The sequence below is a fragment of the Cryptomeria japonica genome, chromosome 4, assembly GCF_030272615.1.
Source record: "Cryptomeria japonica chromosome 4, Sugi_1.0, whole genome shotgun sequence".
In the NCBI taxonomy this organism is placed as follows: domain Eukaryota; kingdom Viridiplantae; phylum Streptophyta; class Pinopsida; order Cupressales; family Cupressaceae; genus Cryptomeria; species Cryptomeria japonica.
The window spans coordinates 601103847-601125038 of NC_081408.1; the positions used below are offsets into that span (position 1 = coordinate 601103847).

General features: G+C 34.2%; 1 protein-coding gene across 1 annotated transcript; it reads left to right on the top strand.

Annotated features, from left to right (window-relative positions):
* The first annotated feature begins 15301 nt into the window (after positions 1-15301).
* LOC131061074 (uncharacterized) lies at positions 15302-19600 on the top strand. The gene is made up of 2 exons (XM_057994580.2): positions 15302-16383; positions 19300-19600. Exons 1-2 carry the CDS (start codon positions 16215-16217, stop codon positions 19500-19502), a joined length of 372 nt encoding a protein of 123 aa, XP_057850563.2. The 5' UTR covers positions 15302-16214; the 3' UTR covers positions 19503-19600.
* The last annotated feature ends 1592 nt before the right edge of the window (positions 19601-21192 follow it).

A 21192-nucleotide genomic window follows, 5' to 3' on the forward strand; every position in this document is an offset into this window, starting at 1 on the left:
AGCAATGTCTCTACTCATGGCACCGGTGACCCATTTTTTACCATGGTACTTGCCCAAGGTGCCACCGAAGTGGTTTTCACTGTTGGACGAAATGTTTTTTTGTTTGTTTGTTTTTGTTTTGTTTTTTTTTTTGTTTTTTTGTTTTTTTTATTTTTATTTTTATTTTTTTTATTTTTTTATATTTTTAAATTAGGATATTCTGAAGAGCTATGTGTAAAACCTGTGAAGGTGCATGTTGTTGATAGGATCCTCCAAAGGTTCACCCTCTGTAGTTGAGAGTTGATATGCACCGAATCCATAGGCTATTGTGATGATGTAAGGACCAAGCCAGTTTGGTTCGAACTTGCCCTTCTTCTCTCTGTCTTGCTGATTTTTAGGATTTTCTCTGAGAACTAAGTCACCCACCTCAAATGTATGAGGCTTTACCTTATGATTGTAACTGCAACATTCCTTGACTGAATGATATGTAGCTCGAGCGACTGTCTTCCTTGATAAAGGAACTAAGATAGAATTACTAATGTGTGGACTACGTAGGCCCATATATGTGTCACCTAAAGAAGTTTGGGCATCCCTGAGAACAAAGTCCTTCGAGGAAGTTCCATTAAAGGTCCATGATGAATCACCAGAAGGGAATGGATGTGCGAAACAAGTGGATGAGTTATGAAGGTTTGTGATTGTGAAAAGAAGTGAAAGTAGGATAGCATGATGGAGACTTAGGATCAACAAGTATGCTTTTTGACTTGAAATTTTAGAGCTTTTGCCCTCAGTTATTTTGATATTAGGGGAGATCAACTCTTGTTCTTTTTCTTTCAAAGGATTTTTATCCTTGACCTTGATTTTTGCAAAGTCTAATAGCTTTTGATTTTGATTTGGACTAAAGGACTTCTCTTTATTTTTTACTTTTAGATTTTTCTTTTCAAAGCTTGATTTTTGATCCCCAATGAGTAAGGGCTTTTGTAATTCTTGTTGATCCAAGTCTGGGAGTGGAGTGGAAATGGAATGAATGGATGAAATATAAAGGCTATATGAGTTCTCAAGAGGGTTGGTGATACGCTCAATAGATTCTTCGTTGGAACTACACTTAGGACTATTGATATCAAGAGCTGCTTGCACCACTAGAGGAGATTTACATTCAGACTTACTAGCCACAACACTAGGTGGTTCACACCCAATTCCTTGGCATTGCAACTTGTTTTTAGGTTGTTCCTGTAGACTCAATCTCTTAGGAGATAGTGGGAGTTGATCAACATGAAAGATATACTCACTGCATCCCAGGTCTTTAACCTTGAATTTTTCTTTGAGCTCTGTTTGTTTTGATGTAGAAGCTTTCAATGATTCTGGATCCACATATGCTGGAGATGGAAAAACTTCTCGATTGACTGGTATTGTTATTTCTGATCTATGTTGCAGATTGTTGCAATATATGAATGGATTTGGGTCAGCTTTGACGGTCACTTCAACTCCATTGTGTGGAAACTTGATACATCGATGATATGTTGAGGGAATAGCTCTCATTTCATGAATCCATGGACATCCTAGCAATATGTTGTATGTGAGATCCAGATCTAGGACTTGACAAACCACATCTTTTGTTACTAGCCCAACTCTGAGAGGTAAGGTGATTGTGCCTTTGGATGAGCGCTCTTCATCATCATATGCCTTGATCGTAATTTTATTTGTAGCATTCACAACTTTATCTAAAAAATCCCAATTGTTTAATAGTGTTCAATGTACAAATGTTTAGACCTGCTCCTCCATCTATTAGGACTTGTTTTATTCGATGTTTGTGTATGAAGGCTTCAATGTGTAATGGTGCATTATGTGGTTGACTTACGGAGGCGTCATCGGCTTCTGTGAATGTAAGGGAGTGTGGAACAGAAAGGTATCCCACCATGGCTTGAAACTGGTCCACGTTCAGATTAGTAGGGACAGCAGTGTCTCTCAAGATTTTGTCAAGAATGGCTTTATGTGTGGGGGAATGCGTAAGAGCTCAAGGATGGAGATGAGCGCGGGTGTCTTCCCCAACTGTTCTACAAGATCATACTCAGATTTGGTTGACGAAGAAGCGGTGTTTTTGGCTGGAGCACCTTGCAAAGTGAATTTACCTCAATGAATTCTAATATTACATTCAGAGGTAGGTTTGGAAGAAGATCCAATGCCTTTTAGGAAAATCTTGGGTCTATGGGTAGAATTCTCAGGCGTTTTGTCCTTGATGATAATGGTAGAGACATAATTGTCCATCGAAATGTGATTGATAGTTGAATCATAGTTATAGGATGCTTTGGTATAGTTGGTTTGGTCATCTGTGGATTTAGTTTTTCCCTTGTCATGTTTTAGGAATGGTTCTTTAAACATTTCATGTTCTTCATTGGATGAGTGTCCTTCAATCTCAATGTCACCTCTATCAATAAGATCTTGTATGATGTTCTTCAGTCGATGGCAATTTCTTGTCTTATGACCTTTGCTCTTATGAAATTCACAATATTCATCATCATTCCACCAATTTGGTTTGACCTTTGGCTCATATGGAGGAAAATCTAGAATTGTTATTATTTTGTTTGCCACTAGCTTCTTGAAAACTAACTCAAGTGGTTCTCCCAATGGAGTGTACTTCCTTCGTGACTTTGAAGTTGTTTAAGTATTCACTTGATTGTTTGTAGAGCTTGATCTGGAAAAAATGATTTTGGGTCATACCGTATTGGCATCCACAACACCATCATTGACTGTGTTCTTGTTTTTATTCCAAAATCTTGGCTTATCTTTTCCTTTAAAGTCATCTTTGTTTTCCTTGAATATTTTGATGATGCCTTGCTCAATTAGGACCTTCTATGTTGCTAAGCCTTTCTCAATGACATCCTTGAAGGTGGAAAAACAAGCTTTTCTTAGGTCATAACCAATGTCTTTGTTAACATTCTTGGTGAACATCTCTATCATTTGTTTTTGTGGAATTTCACAAGAGCATCTACTGGCTAGATTCCTCCATCTTTGTAAGAATGATGAAAAAGATTCACCATCTTTTTGCTTGGTGTTGCACGAGGTAGTGACTGATATGTCTGTCTCTATGTTGTATGAGAAATGTTGTATAAATGCCTCAGCTAAGTCACCCCATGACTTAATTCCAGGTGGGAGTTGGGAGAACCATTCCATAGCTTGATCACCTAAGCTTTGTGATAATAATCTCATCAAATATGTGTCTTTTGCTACTACCTCAATGCAAGCTGTGAAGAATTATCTTATATGTGCCTTAGGATCCCCTTTTCCTCTATAATTATCAAACTTAGGTGTCACAAAGTGTGTAGGAAATGGAGGCATTGGAATGCTTTTGTCAAATGGATAGGGACATATGTCTCTCATTGTGTAAGTTGGCTTCGGTGTATTTATGTCCTCCATTTTCTTTTGTAAGTCCTTAATTTGTTGTTCCAAATTGTTCTTAGGTGGGGATCAACTTCTTAGACCAAACCCCATGCTTAAACCACCAGGTGGAGGAGGAGCATGTTGCATATATGGATGGTATTGATCATACACATGTTCATATGGAGGAGGTCTATAGTGATGTTGTGTATATGGACCACTTGGTATAGAGTCATGATAAGGAATGGAATATCTGCTTTGTCCTTGTATACCATACTCTTCAGGAATGTCATGAGTTTGTTCTAGTGTGTTGCCCCCAAATTTGACGCGGGGTTTCCTTGTGTCAAAATTTTGAGCATGCCTTTGAATATCCAATTGCTTTGGTGGTTGGTCCTTAGCATTGGTATGTGATTGAGTAGATTTTTCTGCATAAGACTTCCATAATGGTCTGCGAAGGTGAGTATCATATGCTTGACCATGTGTGTATGGGACCTCTGGTTTTTGAAACAAAGATGATGGTGATTCAGGCACCATATGTGGTCCTCTATTGCCTCCACTATTAGGCCTCCTTTGATCCATGTTGGAGTGAGTTTGTTGCAAAGGTCAATTTTCCATTATTTGAGACATGTCAAAATCATGAGGGATCTTGGCTCCACTTTGTGCCATCACTTGTAAGAAATATTGTCTATCTCTCCTCATTATTTCCTCAACCAATCGATTGAAATGGAGATCCATAATGGTGTCTTCCACTTCTGCTGAATGTACTGAAAATTTGTCCATATTGTCATTGTGTGTATCATTGTTGTTTGTAGTGTCCATGTGCTCAACATTTGGAATGTTTCTATAAGCATCCATGTCAGGTAATGTAGTATGATCAGAATTGAAAAAGATATCATTGTCATATGCATAAGAACTCATGTTTGTGGACTCTTGAGCGTCTTTAGTTTCTCTCCTAGATTTTTGGGAACGGGTTTCAACCATGAACTAGGTATTGACCAATGTGTGAGACTAGATGAATATGGAAAGAGTATGGAAGACCAAGAGTTGGATGGAATGTAAATGAATCTGAGGTGTACTTGCAATGTCCAAAGTGTAAGACCAAGTATGTATGTAGTAGAGTAGGTGTGGCTTCCAAAGAGATGATAGTTTCTCTTGATGAGGTAAGTTGACCTTGACTCTAAGTAAGACCAAATGAGACCCAAAGGTGATAGACCTTGATGAGGGACCACTTAGCAAAATGTTGTTGGATGTAATATGTTGACAAAGTATGATGAGGACAAACAAGTGACCTTTTGACTCAAGTTTAGACAAATGTGAATGTAATGCAAGGTGTAAAGAAATGATGGACTTTGTGAGACCCAAAGACAAGTTGAATGCTAGATGAAAACCGAGAGAGATACCTAGGAAGCTCAATAAGTCTGAAACTGACTGTTCTTGTTTGTTGGATTATGAAAGTTTTCAATTCTGAATACAGACGTGCCTGTATACTTCACAGACGCGCTCAAATGACACAGACGCTATTCTGTCAGACACAGACGCGCTTAAATGACACAGACGTGTTTCTAAGATGTTGTAAGTGCAATGTTGCTCAAAAGACACAGACGCGTTTTTGTCCTTCATGGACGCGGTTATATGACACAGATGTGGTTATGTCAGATACAGACACATTTCTAAAAGCTCTATGCAATTTTTCTAATCTGTGTAGTGACTTGTTGTGACCAAATCTAAATGTTTGACTTGTTTTCCATGACAAGAGGACACAATGTTGATGAGGACTCAATGTTTGCAACTGTTTAGACTCAAAAATGACTCAAAGAAAAGTGTGTTGTTTGATGTAAAAATGTTTTGCATACACTTGAAGACACAAAAGACACAATGTTTTGATGTTTGGTCTTGAATGTTTGAATGTTTAAAATAAGTCAAGCACAATTCTTATGGCTGGCCAGGACAATAGTTGTTGATTCCCACATGAGGCTACGCTATTCAGAGCGAATACTTAGATGGTTGACCCCAATGGCTCCACCCTCGGCACTCACTTCTCGGGGCAGCCAAGCATCAGTCCCCACAAAAACTCCTCGTGGCGAACTATGTATCTCTACTAAGAACCGTATGTGTGTGGGTCGCTCCAGAGGTTCGACCTCCTGCCCCAACAACTAGAAGGATTTTGGCTTCTAAAACAAAAAGGTGCTAGTAAGGGCATCCACTCGTGTGGTCATACATGCGGCACTTTCAGCTCTGTAAATACAGAAGGCTCCCAACCGGTAGGGGTTATGCCCTACAACTGATCAAATAAATTTGATCAAACGGGTTTATGGGGAGACATAGTGTCAGTATGAACTAATCAGCACACGTTATCCATAGTTTTTACCATGAATATAGTTGTTTATAGTGGTTCGGAAAAGGTGGGTTTTCCTCGCTACCACTTAGGTCATTCTCTCCTCACTAGTAGTCCTAATGACCACACGGGGAGACAGGTCCTCTAAAGATTAAACAAAAAAAAGCCTATTGCCCAAGACAAAAGACAATGGTTCAATTTTAGTGCACCAATTGAAGTGTTTGCTAGTCTATGAAAACAAGGCACACAATAAAGATCAAAAACCCTTGCCAAGGCCCTGCAACAAAGATCTATTAGTAGTTTGGATTGTTTCAAACGATCACCCCTTCCTGCAAGCACACAAGTTAAGTAAATTTTTAGATCCCAAAAGACTTTGTGAAATAAGGGCCTTCAACAAAATGATTTTGCTTTCAAAACAAGTTGCACCAAATTCGTTAGCTAGATCTGAAAATGTTAGTTCAAAATAAACCAGATCTGAAATCCGAATGACGAAAAACTAGATCAGAGAAATCAAAATGCAACAACTGCACGCAAACGTAGTTGCCAGAAACACAAATGCGATTAGATCCAACACAGACGTGGTTCCTGAACACAGACGCGATTAGATTTGACACAGACGCGGTTCCTGAGCATAGACACGGTTCCTGAACACAGACGCGCCTGAAGGATTCACAAACGCGACTAGGGAACACAGGCGCGCTTCCTAGAATCTGCAAAAAAAAAAAAATACTATCGAAGGCGCTAACGCGATTCTAGATTTCACAGACGCGGTAGAAAATCAAAAAACGCGATCCGAAAGTACGCAAATGCACAAATATCAAAATATTGTCGGAAATGTCAAATCTGCAACTTCAAAAACACAAAATCTGCAACAAAAGATGTTAAATGCAAAAGAGACAAGAGTCCCACCGAGTGTGCCTAAATGTATACGGTGAAAATGGATAACAATAATGTTGAAAGACTAAATGAATTCAACCACAAAACCCTAGCCTAACAACAACAAAGATCCACCATAACATATGAAGATTACCTAAGACAATGCAAATCAAATGAAATCACAAAGATTATACCATCACATGTCCAATAGGGTTTGAATCTCCATTCTTCCTATCTCCATTGATCTTGCTTGATATATTTGCTCTCAGATTTTATGCGCACAAGAGCTCAACAAAGAACGGAAATGTGGTTGCAAGTAGGATTGCATATGAAAGTTCAAAAGCGTAGTGTAGTCCAGTAATCATCGGGGTGCATAGTTGATAATGAAGGAAGCATCTCCTTATATAGAAGACACTATATGAAAATGGAGGGATAATATTGAGAGGTGTAAAAGATAAATGGTCGGCTATGATTAGAGGGTAGGTAGAGGAAATAAGAAAATAATGAGAGGGTAGGTAGTGTAGGAATTAAGAGATGAATGACATGTGTCATGGGTAGAAAAGGTTAATGAATTAATTGAATAAATAAAGATCTATTTAATTAATAGAGGAAGTGGGATCAATTAAATAAATGAAATATTTATTTAATTTAGGAAAAGGATAATTTAAATAAATAAAAGTATTTATTTAAATGAGAAATAAGGCTAGAAGAGGATAAATGAATTAATTAAATAAATAAATATTTATTTAATTAATAGAAGAATTATGCTTAAAGTAATTAAATAAATAAAGATATTTATTTAATTAGACAAGACAATTTTAGGTGTCTACAGGTTCCACTAAGGTTCATAAAAGTATTATACTTTTGAAACATTCTCTAGCTTGAAAAGGAAGAAGTAATCCATGAAAATACATTGAATCTTGATGTTGGGTAAGTGATAATGCATTTTTTTAGGATGAATTGAAAATGTCAAACAAACTCACTCACTTTGTCATCTTGGTCTTGTTTACAATGTATGAGCTAACTTAGAATTTTAGGAGAGGATGGATTCAAAACATAATAAAACAAAGTATTAAGGGAAGGGAGGAAAGTGGAACAACCCTTATAATCTTATGATATGTCAATAGCCCAAGGTGTTTATTTATTAGAAGGGGAACAACTTGGAGATAGTTCAAGAGGCTATTGTAGAAAAGCTAGTGTAAGGGGGATAATATAAAAAGAAAATAAAAGTGTCATAGCTCAAGTGACTTTGTTGGAATAGGAAATGAGGAGAAAAGATACAAATAGCTCAGGTGATGCTCTCAGTTTCAAGAGTATGCCTAAAGAAAAAGGGTCCAAAGGAGATCAAAAACCAAAGTAGAAATCTAAAGTTCATTCTAAGACTTCTAGAAAGAAGAACATAGTTAAGTGTTGAAACTACGTGAAAAGAGGACAAGTGGAGAAAGAGAGTAGAAATAAAAAGAAACAGTATCTTGAATGCAGGTGATGAAGTTTTACTTTCTACTTGTAATGTCATAAGGAATGGTTTTCCACATATGAGAAATATGATGGAGGTAATGTCTACCTTGGGGGGTAACATTACATATCCGGTTGTTGGACGGGGAAAGATATTGTTGTGTTTTAGTGATAGGAGGATTAAAGCCCTCCCTAGTGTTTTGTATATTTGTAAATTAAATAGAAATCTAATTTTAGTTTTGAAGTTGAATAATTTGAGAATGAATGTAATGTTTGATAAGCATCGTTTCATATTGGTGAGAGGAAGCTTGGTGGTAGCAAGGGGAACTTGAATGGGAACTTTATTTAATCATGATACCACTAGGTTTTGTAAGTCCACCTATGTGGCTAAAAATTATAAAAATACATTTTGATGAGCACTTTGATTTTTGTGGGCATTGTATGTTTGGAAAACAAAATAGAGCATCAATTTAAGAAATCATAGTAAATTTCTTGTATCTTCTACCAAGTTCTAGAAAATTTGTTTGGGCAAATTGAGATAAGCTAGTTTATGTCCTTATATTTGATTAAATGTTAGCTAAAACTTGATAAATACTTGCATTCACAGTCATAACCTTAGTTTTATATATTTACTTTGGCAAGGAAATGATCATACCTATGAGTGAACCTCTTCCCCAATAAAAGTTAAACTTGTAGCTAAAACAGAAAAAAATAAGAATTAAATTAATGATTCAATTATTGAATAATATATGGTATTTATTCTCCATTGATCAACCCATGCATAGCTCTATTATCCAAATATAATTATTTAATTTTGATACTATATCTCAAATTATCAAGAAATAAAAATTTTAATATCTCTTATAAAATGCTAGGCTTCTATATTGACCTAATGCAACTTTAACATCTATAGGGAATTCTATTTAATATGTATGTTTAGAATCATATCTAAATATATTTTTGCACCAAACATGTGACTTATCAAACATACCCTTTACACCAAACCACAAGGTAGTAAAACTCATTTTTATATGCACCACCATATATAGAGACCTGAAAAATTGCATTTAAAAAATTCAAGAAACTCTTACATCACATAAAAAATCTAATCTGAATAGGTTATGTATGTGTCACCATTGAATGAGTGTGTTGAGAATAGGAAAGTGTCTATCAACACTCATCCTCACTAAAAAAGACTCAAATCATAGACTACCAAACACAATTGAAGGAAAGTCATAATTTCACCAAGATTTACTAAGAAAAATATAGAATATCTTATCAATCTAGATAGGTCTTAATCATGGGTCTCACAACTAGAAATAACTCACCAGTACTTAAATTTTCCAAACATATTACAATCAATGACAAATTCCAAGGCAAAGATTCTACTTACTCACATGGATACCATTTCAATTGATCTCTTATTCCTCCACCACCTCCTATATTTCTTTCTCACCATGAACCCAACCTTGGTGTCTATATGGAAATATCATATTTACAACAAAAATTACAAAAAAGAGAATTTTTATACCTTTAAAAAAAATCCTCATGTTATATTTTGTAGATAATCTTAAAATTTAACTAGGGAGGATTTATGTGCACATTGGGTCATATTAGTGATGATGAGAATTTGAGAAGTAGGAAAAAGAAGATGCCAAATAAAGGTAGGATCAAAATAAAACAACATTTCAAAATCTTTTTATGATAAAGAAAAGTGTACAAGGCATAAACTTGCATATACTAAACAAAAAATGAAGTGTTTGTATTACATTATATAATTGTGGGTGAGGTAATCTTAGAAATAATGTACATGATGCACCCATAACATGAGCTTAGCTAAGTTTACAATGGTTTGACCATTGAGGGTAACCATAGTTATCAGGAGTCTCGTCTCCTACCCTTGGAGACTCATATCGGTACCAAAGACACGTCTCCAATACTAGAGACATCTCCAAAAACTTCTTGATGCATAAGGTGCTTTTGGTTGTCGTCTCTTGCCATCTTCAAAGTCTCCCAACCAAAAAATTATATCTCCTCCTAGAAAACTTAGGGCAAAATGCAGTAAAAAGGTAAAAAAAATAAAGCAAACAAATAAGATATGCTTGCAACAAAGCAAAGTCATAGGGAAATGACTAATAAGGAAATCATTTCACTCGAAGACAAAAAACCATGCAAAGTTATAGTGATTGGATCTATTGATAGTGTAGAACTTTTGAGAGGATTGATTTCTTATCATTGTAATAGTCTAAAGAGAAATTGCCTTTACTATTTAGTGGACAATATCGAGTGTGCTTAACATCTATATTACCTTACTTTCACTAAAAAAATTAGGCTAACTGTGGTATCAACAATATAAACAATTTTAATTTCAGGTTTTTTTCAACTTTAAAGTTAATGTTAAACTTTACTATTGTTCTTGTTTTCAAAGTTCTCTGTCATGATATGTTTTGAAAAATATGAAATTATATTTTTTTTTAAATTGGCATCTCCAAGTACCCTTGTCTCCTATTTTTCAAAATTAGGCATACCAATACCAGTACTAGTCTTCGAGTACCCCCGTCTCTTGGTAACCTTGAGTGTAACAAAGGAAGGTGGAAGAGGAATTAGAGGGTGGTGATGATAGCATTAATGTTTCAAAGTCCTTTGTTAGTTGTGGTAGAGAGTGATTTGGTGATATCAAACAAGGAACAATATGATGTACATAATACATTTTCTCAATGTCTTCACCTAGGCTTCACATATTCACCTCACTTGGCAACTTCATCCCAAGTTTCAATCTTATGAATTTATAGATGAGGTAAGTTATATATTTCTTTCTATTGGGGATGTAGAGGTCTCCTATATGAAAACTTTTCTATTTCATGGACCTACCTCTTTGTCTATATGATATTTCAACTCCTTTTAGAAGATGTGTATCTTCTAGAACAACAATAGTTTGAACACATGATCATTCTCTTGAAGGATATTTGAGGTTCCAATAAGATTCTATAAATTCTTCAAATTTGGTGGGACTTGTGAGGTTTAATAACGTGTCACAATATAAAAGTAGGAGCCTAAAACAACTTACTACATTATATTGGAGGTACTTTAATGTGTTCTAGATGCATAATTAAAATTTAAAAAACTTAAAAAATGATCCATGCCTATCTAGTTAGAGGGTTCATAAACTTATTGACTAAATGTCTTGAATAGGGAATATCACACTCTTTTTAATCTCCCCTCCCCCCACATTACCACCACCCTCTAATAATAGTAATAATAATCATGCAATTATTTTTTTACATGAAATACGGCAAATAAGGATACTTCATATTTGTAATAATAAAAACATAATGATCATAGATAAAGAAGGGAAAATAAAAATGGTACAATCAAGAGGTGTGGAGAGAGAAGTGGTTTAGATACAACTTAATAAGAGTATGCTCATAGATTTTAAAACCTTTTGAAAGTTGTCATTGCTATTGCCACTCACTTATCATCAAAATTATCAAGTAAGAAAAGAAATGGTGACATAAACACATTTGAATAAAAAAAAAATCTATTGCTAAAATCCTATTATGTTTTATTTAAATTGTTAGGAATATTTTTCCAAGTTTCCTAATATCATGAACTTGTGGATATCGTTTGTTGATTTTACTTTGTTTGGATGAGATATTATTGATGATTAGCCACAAAGTCAACTCATTGTCCCTTCCATCCAACCACTCTCCTTAAATGCCCTTTTCCTAAGTGAATGTGAGATTATCAAAATCTCACATTCCTCTAGGCATCTCATCTTCCAAGGAATTTTTAATTCCTCCTTATTCCTCCAATCCCCATGAGCATCCCTTTTGAAGAATTTTTAATTCTTCCTTTCCATCCCTCAAGAAATGTCCCATCCCTTGCTCTTCTCAAGGCACATTGGGAAGTCTTCCCAATGTACCTTGAGGGTGTGGAGATAAGAAATGCCTTTAAGACATATCTCTTGGTCTACACACCTCCTCTTGGGCCTTGTGTGGGCTCACAAGGAATCTTGACCCTCCATCTCGGGTCAATCCTAGCCCTTCATTTCTCCTCCTCTCTCCCTATAAATTGAGGACTCCATCCCCTCACATTTCATCTCCAATTTTAGCAAGTTCATGTTGCTAGTTTGTGCCTAGGAAACCATCTTTGCACCCTCATCATGCCAAAGTTATCCTTCATCCATACTTAGCCATATTATCCATCTCATCCTTCAAATCCCTCACATCCATTTGTGCACAATGTTGTGTAGCCAACCACATCAAGCAATCTAGGAGAAAATCGACATCACGTTGGAGGCATTTGGGCACACTTCGACTTCATCCAAGCTCCATCCGAGGGAGAAGGTAAAGGTTTTGCAAGGTAAAAAGCATTTGTCTTCATGTTTTTTATGTGATTTGATTTATGCTTCACGTTTTTATATGTCTTAGTGTTTTGATTTGTATGCTAACCATCCAAATCCACCTTGCTTGTTTTTCCCATCTTCATTCTGGCACGCTAACACTAATTGAATAAGTCTTTAGGCTTTTGTAGTTGTAGCATGTCATTAGACCTGAATGATGGGGTGTACTCACCACCAATGGTTAATCCATCAAACTATAGAGCATCAAGGCAATTATTGTGTATTATTTTTAAGTTTTAGTATTTTTCCCAACTTTCTAGGTTTGTTACTTGTGTCCTCCTTATTGCTAACATTTTAAATGAAGATTTCAATCTTTTCTCTACTACCATAGATAGATGTAAAATTATTTTTAATCATTTTATATAAAAAAAATTACGTAAAATATAAATTGTTATAACAAATCCATTGTATATCTAAAAATAAAATTACTAATTGATATTATATATCCATATATAACATGAATTTAATTAAAGTATTATAAAAAAAATCCTAACAAACATTAATTTGTTTAAATTAGGTGCATGTTACTTGTGCCTAAAATAATTGAAAAAAAATCTAAAACCCATTAATTTTTTAAAATTAGAGATCACTTCCCAAATTAATGAAAGACCACTGAGAGAATGATAATGGGAAAGAAAAATACAATTTTGATGTAGAGCAAGAAAACACGTTTCAAATTAAGATAAAGATAAACAAATAATAATGGGAAAGAAAAATAAAATTGTGATGTAGAGTAGGATAACATATTTCAAATTAAGATAAAGATAAACAATGCAATTGCATTCGATTATAGATGTTCTTTCTTTTTGTGATTGTCTTTCTATCAAATGTTTTTTGTTTTTTTTTCTTCTTCAATTTGTTTTCAAGTGATTGTTTTGTTTTGATTATTTATTTATCAAATATAGTTAGTTATCAAAGTTATTGAAGGAGTTAGGCTTATAGTGCTTTCAAGTTCAAACCTCATTTTAATCTTTTTATCAAAGTGTACATTATGACAAACAAGAATCCAAGTCACAATCATCTATTGCTTTTTGAGAAATAACGTGTTAAGTGAAGTAGTAAAATAAGATTTCAAATGCATTTACTTATCTATAGGTCCTAAGATAAAAACCAAGAAATGTTAAAGGTTTTTGCATAATGGAGTATTTTAAATCATGGATTTATCTTTGGAATAAATGAGGGTATTTTTGGTTTGACAACTTCCTATTTTTATATGGATCTTATAAACATGTCTAAAAATCTTTTTTTTTTCTTGATAAAGATATTAGAGATTGACATGTTTCATATAAAGAATAGAGTTTAATAGGTTCAAAATAGAGATTGGAGGACTCAACAAGAAGCTAGAGGAAATTCGCTTTCCCCAACTAATTATTTTCTCAAAGTTCGAGTGAAATGTGTAAATAATTTCTTATAGGGGTAGATTATTTTACTTTTTCAAGTTTAGTGATTTTGTGCTGCAATTTTGATGTGTTTTTATAGCTTGTATATTTATTCAATTTTTTGTTTTTACTTTTGAACTTTGATGAGGAGTAAACTAAGTTGTTTTGATTAGTTTCTTATTGCAAGAGCTTCTCACATTTTTCTTGATAAGGGGATAAGAGTGTATTGGCCATCAATTAATTATTTGTGATTATACAAGTCGATGGGGCTTGCTAACACCAATAGTATTGAGTAAAGTGAGGTCAATGTTGTTGGGCACCAAGTGGGATATGCCATATACACTAGTCATTGGTGATTTTATGATTTGATGGGTCTTGCTAGCACCAATAATGTTGAGCAAAGTGAGGTTAGCAACATCAAGGTAGACGTACCATATACACACTATTGAATACTCATTGAGATATTAACGTTGATATGGTTGAGAAAACCATGATTGTGTGTATAGTACACATATAGAATGATAAAAGATTATTAACATGCCCACGCTATGTTCATCATCCATATCACAACTCATGAGATAAGGAAAATCTATGTGAAGTAACATTAATTGATTAATGCTAATATGTATAATATGTTGCTAATCTATTTTGTAGAGACTATTAGATGACTTCACAATTATATGCTCTAGATTACCTTTTGGTCCCCTTGAGATCAAATGGATTTGTTGAGTTTTGATTCGAATAGATATCATTTTTAGATAGTTTAAGATAAATAATTATACTAATGAATAGTTTAAAATAATATAAAATAAATCAAACATAATGATGCGGGTAAGGGGAATCAAACAGAATAGAAATGCCCGGGGGAGGCCAAATCAAAACACAAGGGAAAACAAAGAATGGAAATGCTCGTGGTGACCAAAGAAACCCTCATAAGAATGGATCACCGTGCCGCTGGCGAAAGAATATCGCCCTTAAAAGACTAGCCGTTGAGATAATGATAACGGCAAAGAAAATTCAAATGGGAGCGTGAAAAAGCATTTGAATTTCAATATAAATATAAACAATTCAGTTTCATTCCATTACAGACATTCTTCCTTTCTCTGACTGCCCCTTTCCCTCGATGTTCTGTTTTGTGTTTCTCCCTTTCTGTCAAAGTTCTGTTCTTTCTCTTCGTTTTCTTCAAATTTTTTTAAGCGTTTGCTTTGTTTTAATTTTTCATTTTTCTGGTTTTCAGCGTGCACGCTGGTCTGTCTGTCTTTTTTGAGGTGTTACAATTTTCTGGTAGAGCAGAGGAAGAGGCAGAGCAACCGAGGGTGAATTCTTCTTCCAGCTAATCCTTCATAGACAAGAAAGATTTCATTATTGTTTGTTACAAATCCAATCAATTCAAGTTGGCATGATAAACTTTGCAAGGAACTTTCATTTTGGATTGAAATTATTTAGTCTCGGTAACTTTTTAATTCTCTTAACAACAACTTCCTGATTCCTTTCTTCCTTACCTTTTCTCTCCATTCACACCACTTTCACCCTCCATTTGAATGGATTCAATCCCAATCGTATCAGGTGGAGGAAATGTCTTTCCAGAGTAATAAAAAACACTTTTAATTGGTATTTCCACATTTCTCATTTTGTGCATTTAGAGATCATGGCACGCCATGAGGTCACATTTATTTGACGAAGTGTCTATGTTTCCACATTCCTTTAGAGGAATAATTTCACACAGTTTACGCGCTAGGCCTAGGGTTCCACATTCCTGTGCATACATATCCGCGGATCATTTCCAACTATACCATCTGACACAATAATGTTAACGTGAAATAATTAAATAAGTTCTTACACACTTAGTATTATTATCGTCTATCCTTGAAGCTATAAGCCCTGGTTATTTACCCTCAATATTATTCTGTTAACCTTTTGTTGTTACTTGCATTACAATGACAGTGGTGGGCTTGACATATTTGATTTTGGAGATAATTTAATGCTATAATATAATTAATACATTTTCCCATGATACCTATTAGGTATTCTTTCGAATGTTGATCTGTAGATAAAACACTTCAGATTTGGATGGCTGTTTTTCTCTGAATCTTTCAGTTTCCACACTGTTTTATTTTTTTGGGGGAATGAATGTTTTGGTTTATTTTCACTCATGTTTATTTTTAATCCTTTTGGCTTTAGTGAAGGACTGATGAAATGAGATTCCAATGCAGACATGGGATGCAGAACCCAACAAGAGTTCAAATAATTGATGCAGAGAAGAAGAGATGGGAAAAATCTTATGACCTACTTTGTTTATCACAAGTAGCTGCTGTAGAAGGAAACCTTATTTTCAAAACAGCTAACCCAGTGTTTGAAAGCCTAAATGTTTATTCCACATATATGTTAATTAAATGTTAATTATGGAGTTCTATTGATGAAATGCTATGTAATGGATATTTTTTATACTAGCAGTAAGCTGACATACAAGCTTATTAGGGGTTCGTTGGACTTTTACTTCTTTGCAGGTTCGTCTCCACTAGATGTAGTTCAGCAGTTCGCTAACCTTATAGGACATACAGCTGCAATGGCCTATTGGGCTTCTGGTATGTCTATAGGTGCCCTACTCTGCAACTTTTCGGTGTAGCACTGTACTGTTTATTGGCTTTCAAATATTTTACAGAACCTGCAAATTGTCTACACTAGTAAAGCCAAAGTATCAACTAACTGAGCTTTATTGGTAATGTATTTTACCGAGTAGAGAAGTTTGTTTACCATTGGGATTTAGTAATTCTGGTTCAGGGTGTAATGTTATTTAACTTATTTTGGATTCCTTGTTTTGGGAGCTCTAGTAGGTTTGTTAGAGTTATTCATTTTTTTGAATATTTCAAATGGGATACGGGGATATGATTTTCCTTGGCTTCAGGTTAACAGATTTCAAAGAATAGAGAATGAAATGCCAATTTCTAGTGCTAAGATGTTTGGAATGTTTCCAAAATTTATCAGGTAGGTGCTTTTATTGCAGGAAAGGCTTAATGAGGTTGACATGAATGATAAAAAATGGGACCCGGTACGTTTATATGCCTAACATACCATTTTCACTTTCACTACCATTTTGTGTTACTGCCTTTGTTTTGAGTGTTTCTTGTGTATACCGTTCTTTTAGACTTGACTAGAGTCTGCTATAGTGCCAGAGTGAACCAAAAGATACTAACAGTTAGATATTATTCTTAGTAAAGTTATATAAAATGACATTTTAGTTTCTCTCTTAAGTTGTTTTAGATTCAAGGATTAAATCCAGTAGGCATACGACTAGGATTATGAACTTATTCTCACCACCAGTGTAGCAACTTTCCTACACTGCCACGGATGATGTCATGCCATGAAACTCCATATGATGCAATTCTAAACTATAGATTCTATTCAAATGTTGTAAAATAGCATCCGCACATGTTTAAACACAAAGTTGTTTCAAGTACTATGGGGAATGATTAGAGCGTAGAACCTAGTAGTTATGAAGGGGAAGAGCCAAATCATGTGATAATCACCTTATATTTTGCCCAATAGAGATTAGAGTATCACGGTTCAGGTATGATCGGATTGCTTTATGAGAAATTCGGCTATGCTTTGGTGCCTTCATCAAATGAAACATTCTCCCCTTATATCTTCCAATGTGAGGAAGGGTCATACTTCTTCATCATGCCTGACCTTTGTAATGGTTCACAACCTTTTATAATCACCACCCTTCAAAGGAGTCACAACCCTTCATCATTTATGCCCATTGAAAGAGTCAACCTTCCATAATTATGCCCTTTGAAACAGTCACAACATTTCATAATTTATGTTTGTTGAAAGAGTCAAAACCTTCCATAATTGTGCCCTTCGAAAGATTCACAACCTTTCATAATTTCTACCTTTTTTGAAAGAGTCACTTCCTTATTTACTTCCCATTCCTTCCTTCTTCCATTGATTCTTCCTTGATTCACATGCTCCATTCTTTCTTTCTGCTCCCCCCTCACAAATGAGGTTCTCTTCTCCCTTTTATATCCCATGTTTGAGGGACTCATTTTTTTTGCTTTTGTAATAGTACAAATGATGGTACAAGTCCAAAATATTTTATTCTGTGTAGCCAATGATTTGACATAGTTTCAGACACGGCAGAACAGCAGTTGGCGATTGATTCAAATATGCCTAAGGTGGACTTATGCACAGAAAAACGAATGAAAGCCTCTTATTAAGTACAATAAGCACCATTATAAGTTTTGGATGAGCTAAATAGAATCTGTGAACCTAGGCATTATAGAATTATATACCATTAGTGGAACAAAGAATGTAGAAACATTCAATTACATAGAATTGTCTAGTCACAGTTGTAACCTGCTTGACACACTCAAATCTTCTAGTCCACCAAAGTTAATTTCCTTCCTGAGCTTACCATCTGCTTCATCATCTATAGACAACAGAGCATGATTGTTGTACAATAAATGTCCTTGTTTTGGGTAGGTGCCCATCCACCAAGTTTGGAAAAAATGTAGATTGATCTGTCTAATTTCACTAGCATCTTTTATGTTGATTGATATCATTTAGATCATATCTTAGTTCATATAAATATAGATCATGGCATAGGTTTAGATTAAAGAAAAATATGGTTGATGTTATGCATTATCAACCATCGTGCACCATAGCTTATTTCAAACAGTTCGCTTGTCTTATTTATGCACCAAAAGTGAACCCTTGGGGAAATTGAGTGTAATATCAAGTTGAATTCTTTTTAACATTGCCCTTTATGTGAGAACCTTTTTGAGAAACTTGTTCGGAGTTGTCTTTACCTAATCATCTTGAAGTCTATTCACCAAAAGGCTTTTTGTGCTCTTTGACTGAAAATGTGTTCAGTACAACACACACACCAAGTCTGGATATTTTAATAAAGTACATCTCATTTGTTTCCATTCTCTTTTCAATGGGAAAAATAGTTGCATACACTAGTTTGTGACTGGCTTGTGATCTGCAAAATTGAAGCTACAAATGACACTACTGAAAACTATGGGAAGAGCTTTAATAGTAAGAACATAGTGGATAATCTCTTAGCCATTTTTCCTCTTTGTCTAACAAGATCGCCTATTCCACTTCTTACCATTGAATTGATATTAAATGGTATTATCCATAATTCCCAAGGAATTCATATAGCTTAGGCCGCTTCACATATTTTGGGTATATTTTGAAATCTATATAATCTTTAAATGTTAGTTGTTATTCAACTGTTACTTAACAAGCTGCTGCTTTCGCAATTTTTTGGTCACTATTGGACAAGCCACCTCAATAAACAAAACAAGAAATAGATAACACAGCCACCAACAATGCGTGCAGCACAATGATGTTGCCTGATGGATAGTATGTAAGCCCTGGTTATTTGATATTATGGATTTTGAAAGCCTAAATGTTATTATGGAGTTTTATTAATGAACAACTATGTAATGGATGTTTTTCTAAGCCACTGGAGTTGGACTTTTACTTCTTTGCAGGTTTGTCTCCACTAGATGCAGTTCAGCAGTTCACTGACCATAGAGGGCATATAGCTGTGATGCCCTATTGGGCTTCTGGTATGTCTATAGATGCCCTGCTCTACAACTTTTTTGGTGTAGCATTGTATTGTTTATTGGCTTTCAAATATTTACAGAACCTACGAATCATCTACACTAGTAAGGCCAAAGTATCAGCTAGCTGAGCCTTATTGGTTATATATTTTACCAAGGAGTGAAGTTTGTTTACCATTGGGATGTAGTATTTCTAGTTAACGGTGTAATGTTGTTTTGAATTCCTTGTTTTAGGAGCTTTGGTAGGTTTGTTGGATTTATTCATTTCATTAATATTTCAAATGGGATATAGGGATATGTTTTTTCTTGGCTTCAGGTTCCTGCCAATAGTGTTAGGATATGTATTTGGAATATAGGATGAAGTGGGATTAATAGTGTGATGGTGTATTTATTTGATGAAAGTCCATAATTTGGAAGTGAGTATATGCTGGCTTGACTCACAATGTCTAGTGGGAGGGAATCTAAAACATCAAAGGTAAATGTAAATGATAAAACTATAAGATCTAATATGAGGTGATGGAAAATGTATCACTATTCTAAAGATCAATAATAGTATGATTAGGATATGGGATGTTATAAGCTGAATGAAAATGTCACTTGGAAACTAATATTTGGATTTAAAATGTTCTTAATAACGTTATATTATATATAAGGCATTTTAATCAAAAAGCAAACTCAAAACATAAAAAAATGGACAATTAAATCTTTTATATTTATAAAACTAATTATGAATTTAAACTTTTGAGATACATATAATTATCAAAAAATTTGATCAATAATAAAAAGATTGTGAGATTAATAAAAAATTCATAAAAATTGATTTATAAAATAATTTACTTTACTTATTTAATTTTAATTTACTTAAACTCTATTGTCTAAATCTAAATTTATTATTAATTAACTGACCAAAAATATTGACTATACAATCTTACAAATATTAATTCATTAAATAAGTCCTTGTTATTCCGTCCATTGATTTCTAATGTTTAAATCATTAATACCCTTTCTAAGTGTCCTAAAAAACAAGGTTTACATTTATATATCTCACAAGTCACAAGCATTTCAATGAAAGGAATATTACATCATGAACAAATACAAAATGTAGTGGGAGGGAGTGCTAGATGTACTTGCAATTATTAGTGTTATTTAGCAATTTAGTATGTGAAAATAAAAAACTAAGTGCCAATGAAGCTGTGGAATAATTTATGTAAGATTTGTACATGTCTATTTTAATACTGTGTACAAACTGCAGGTTTCTCACATTTTATTTAACAATTTCTTTGCAGAAAATGTTTTGTTTTTTTTTAAAATAATTTTTTTTGCTTATGATTATCAATAGAATTAAAGAAAATGTTTGTTTTTTTTAACTATTTAAAATTAAAATTAAATTTAGACTAGATTTTTTGTTCAGAATTTTTAATTCTATATTCTGATTGGCTAAATTAATCAAAAAATGGATTGCATGGATGCATTAGTATCCTGCCTTGACAAGAACTAATAAAAACACAATATGTAATTTATAACAAAATGCTTTATAATAGTAATAAAGGTCAACTGATTGACCTTGAAATTAAAGGTCGGTTATCATAATTGTGTTAATCTCTTCATGTATTCACCCATTTCGTTTCTAATTTCAATGAAGAACAACCTTATAAACCATTCTCCATTTTCTAAGATTGTCTCCCATCTTTGTTTGCCTCTCAGTATCGATTTCTCTGGATCACATAGAGTAGCGGCATTGTTTGACAAACCTTCAATAAAGAAATTATTGTTTACTTGACCAACAAATCTCAAATAGCTATGATGATGAACACTTTCAGA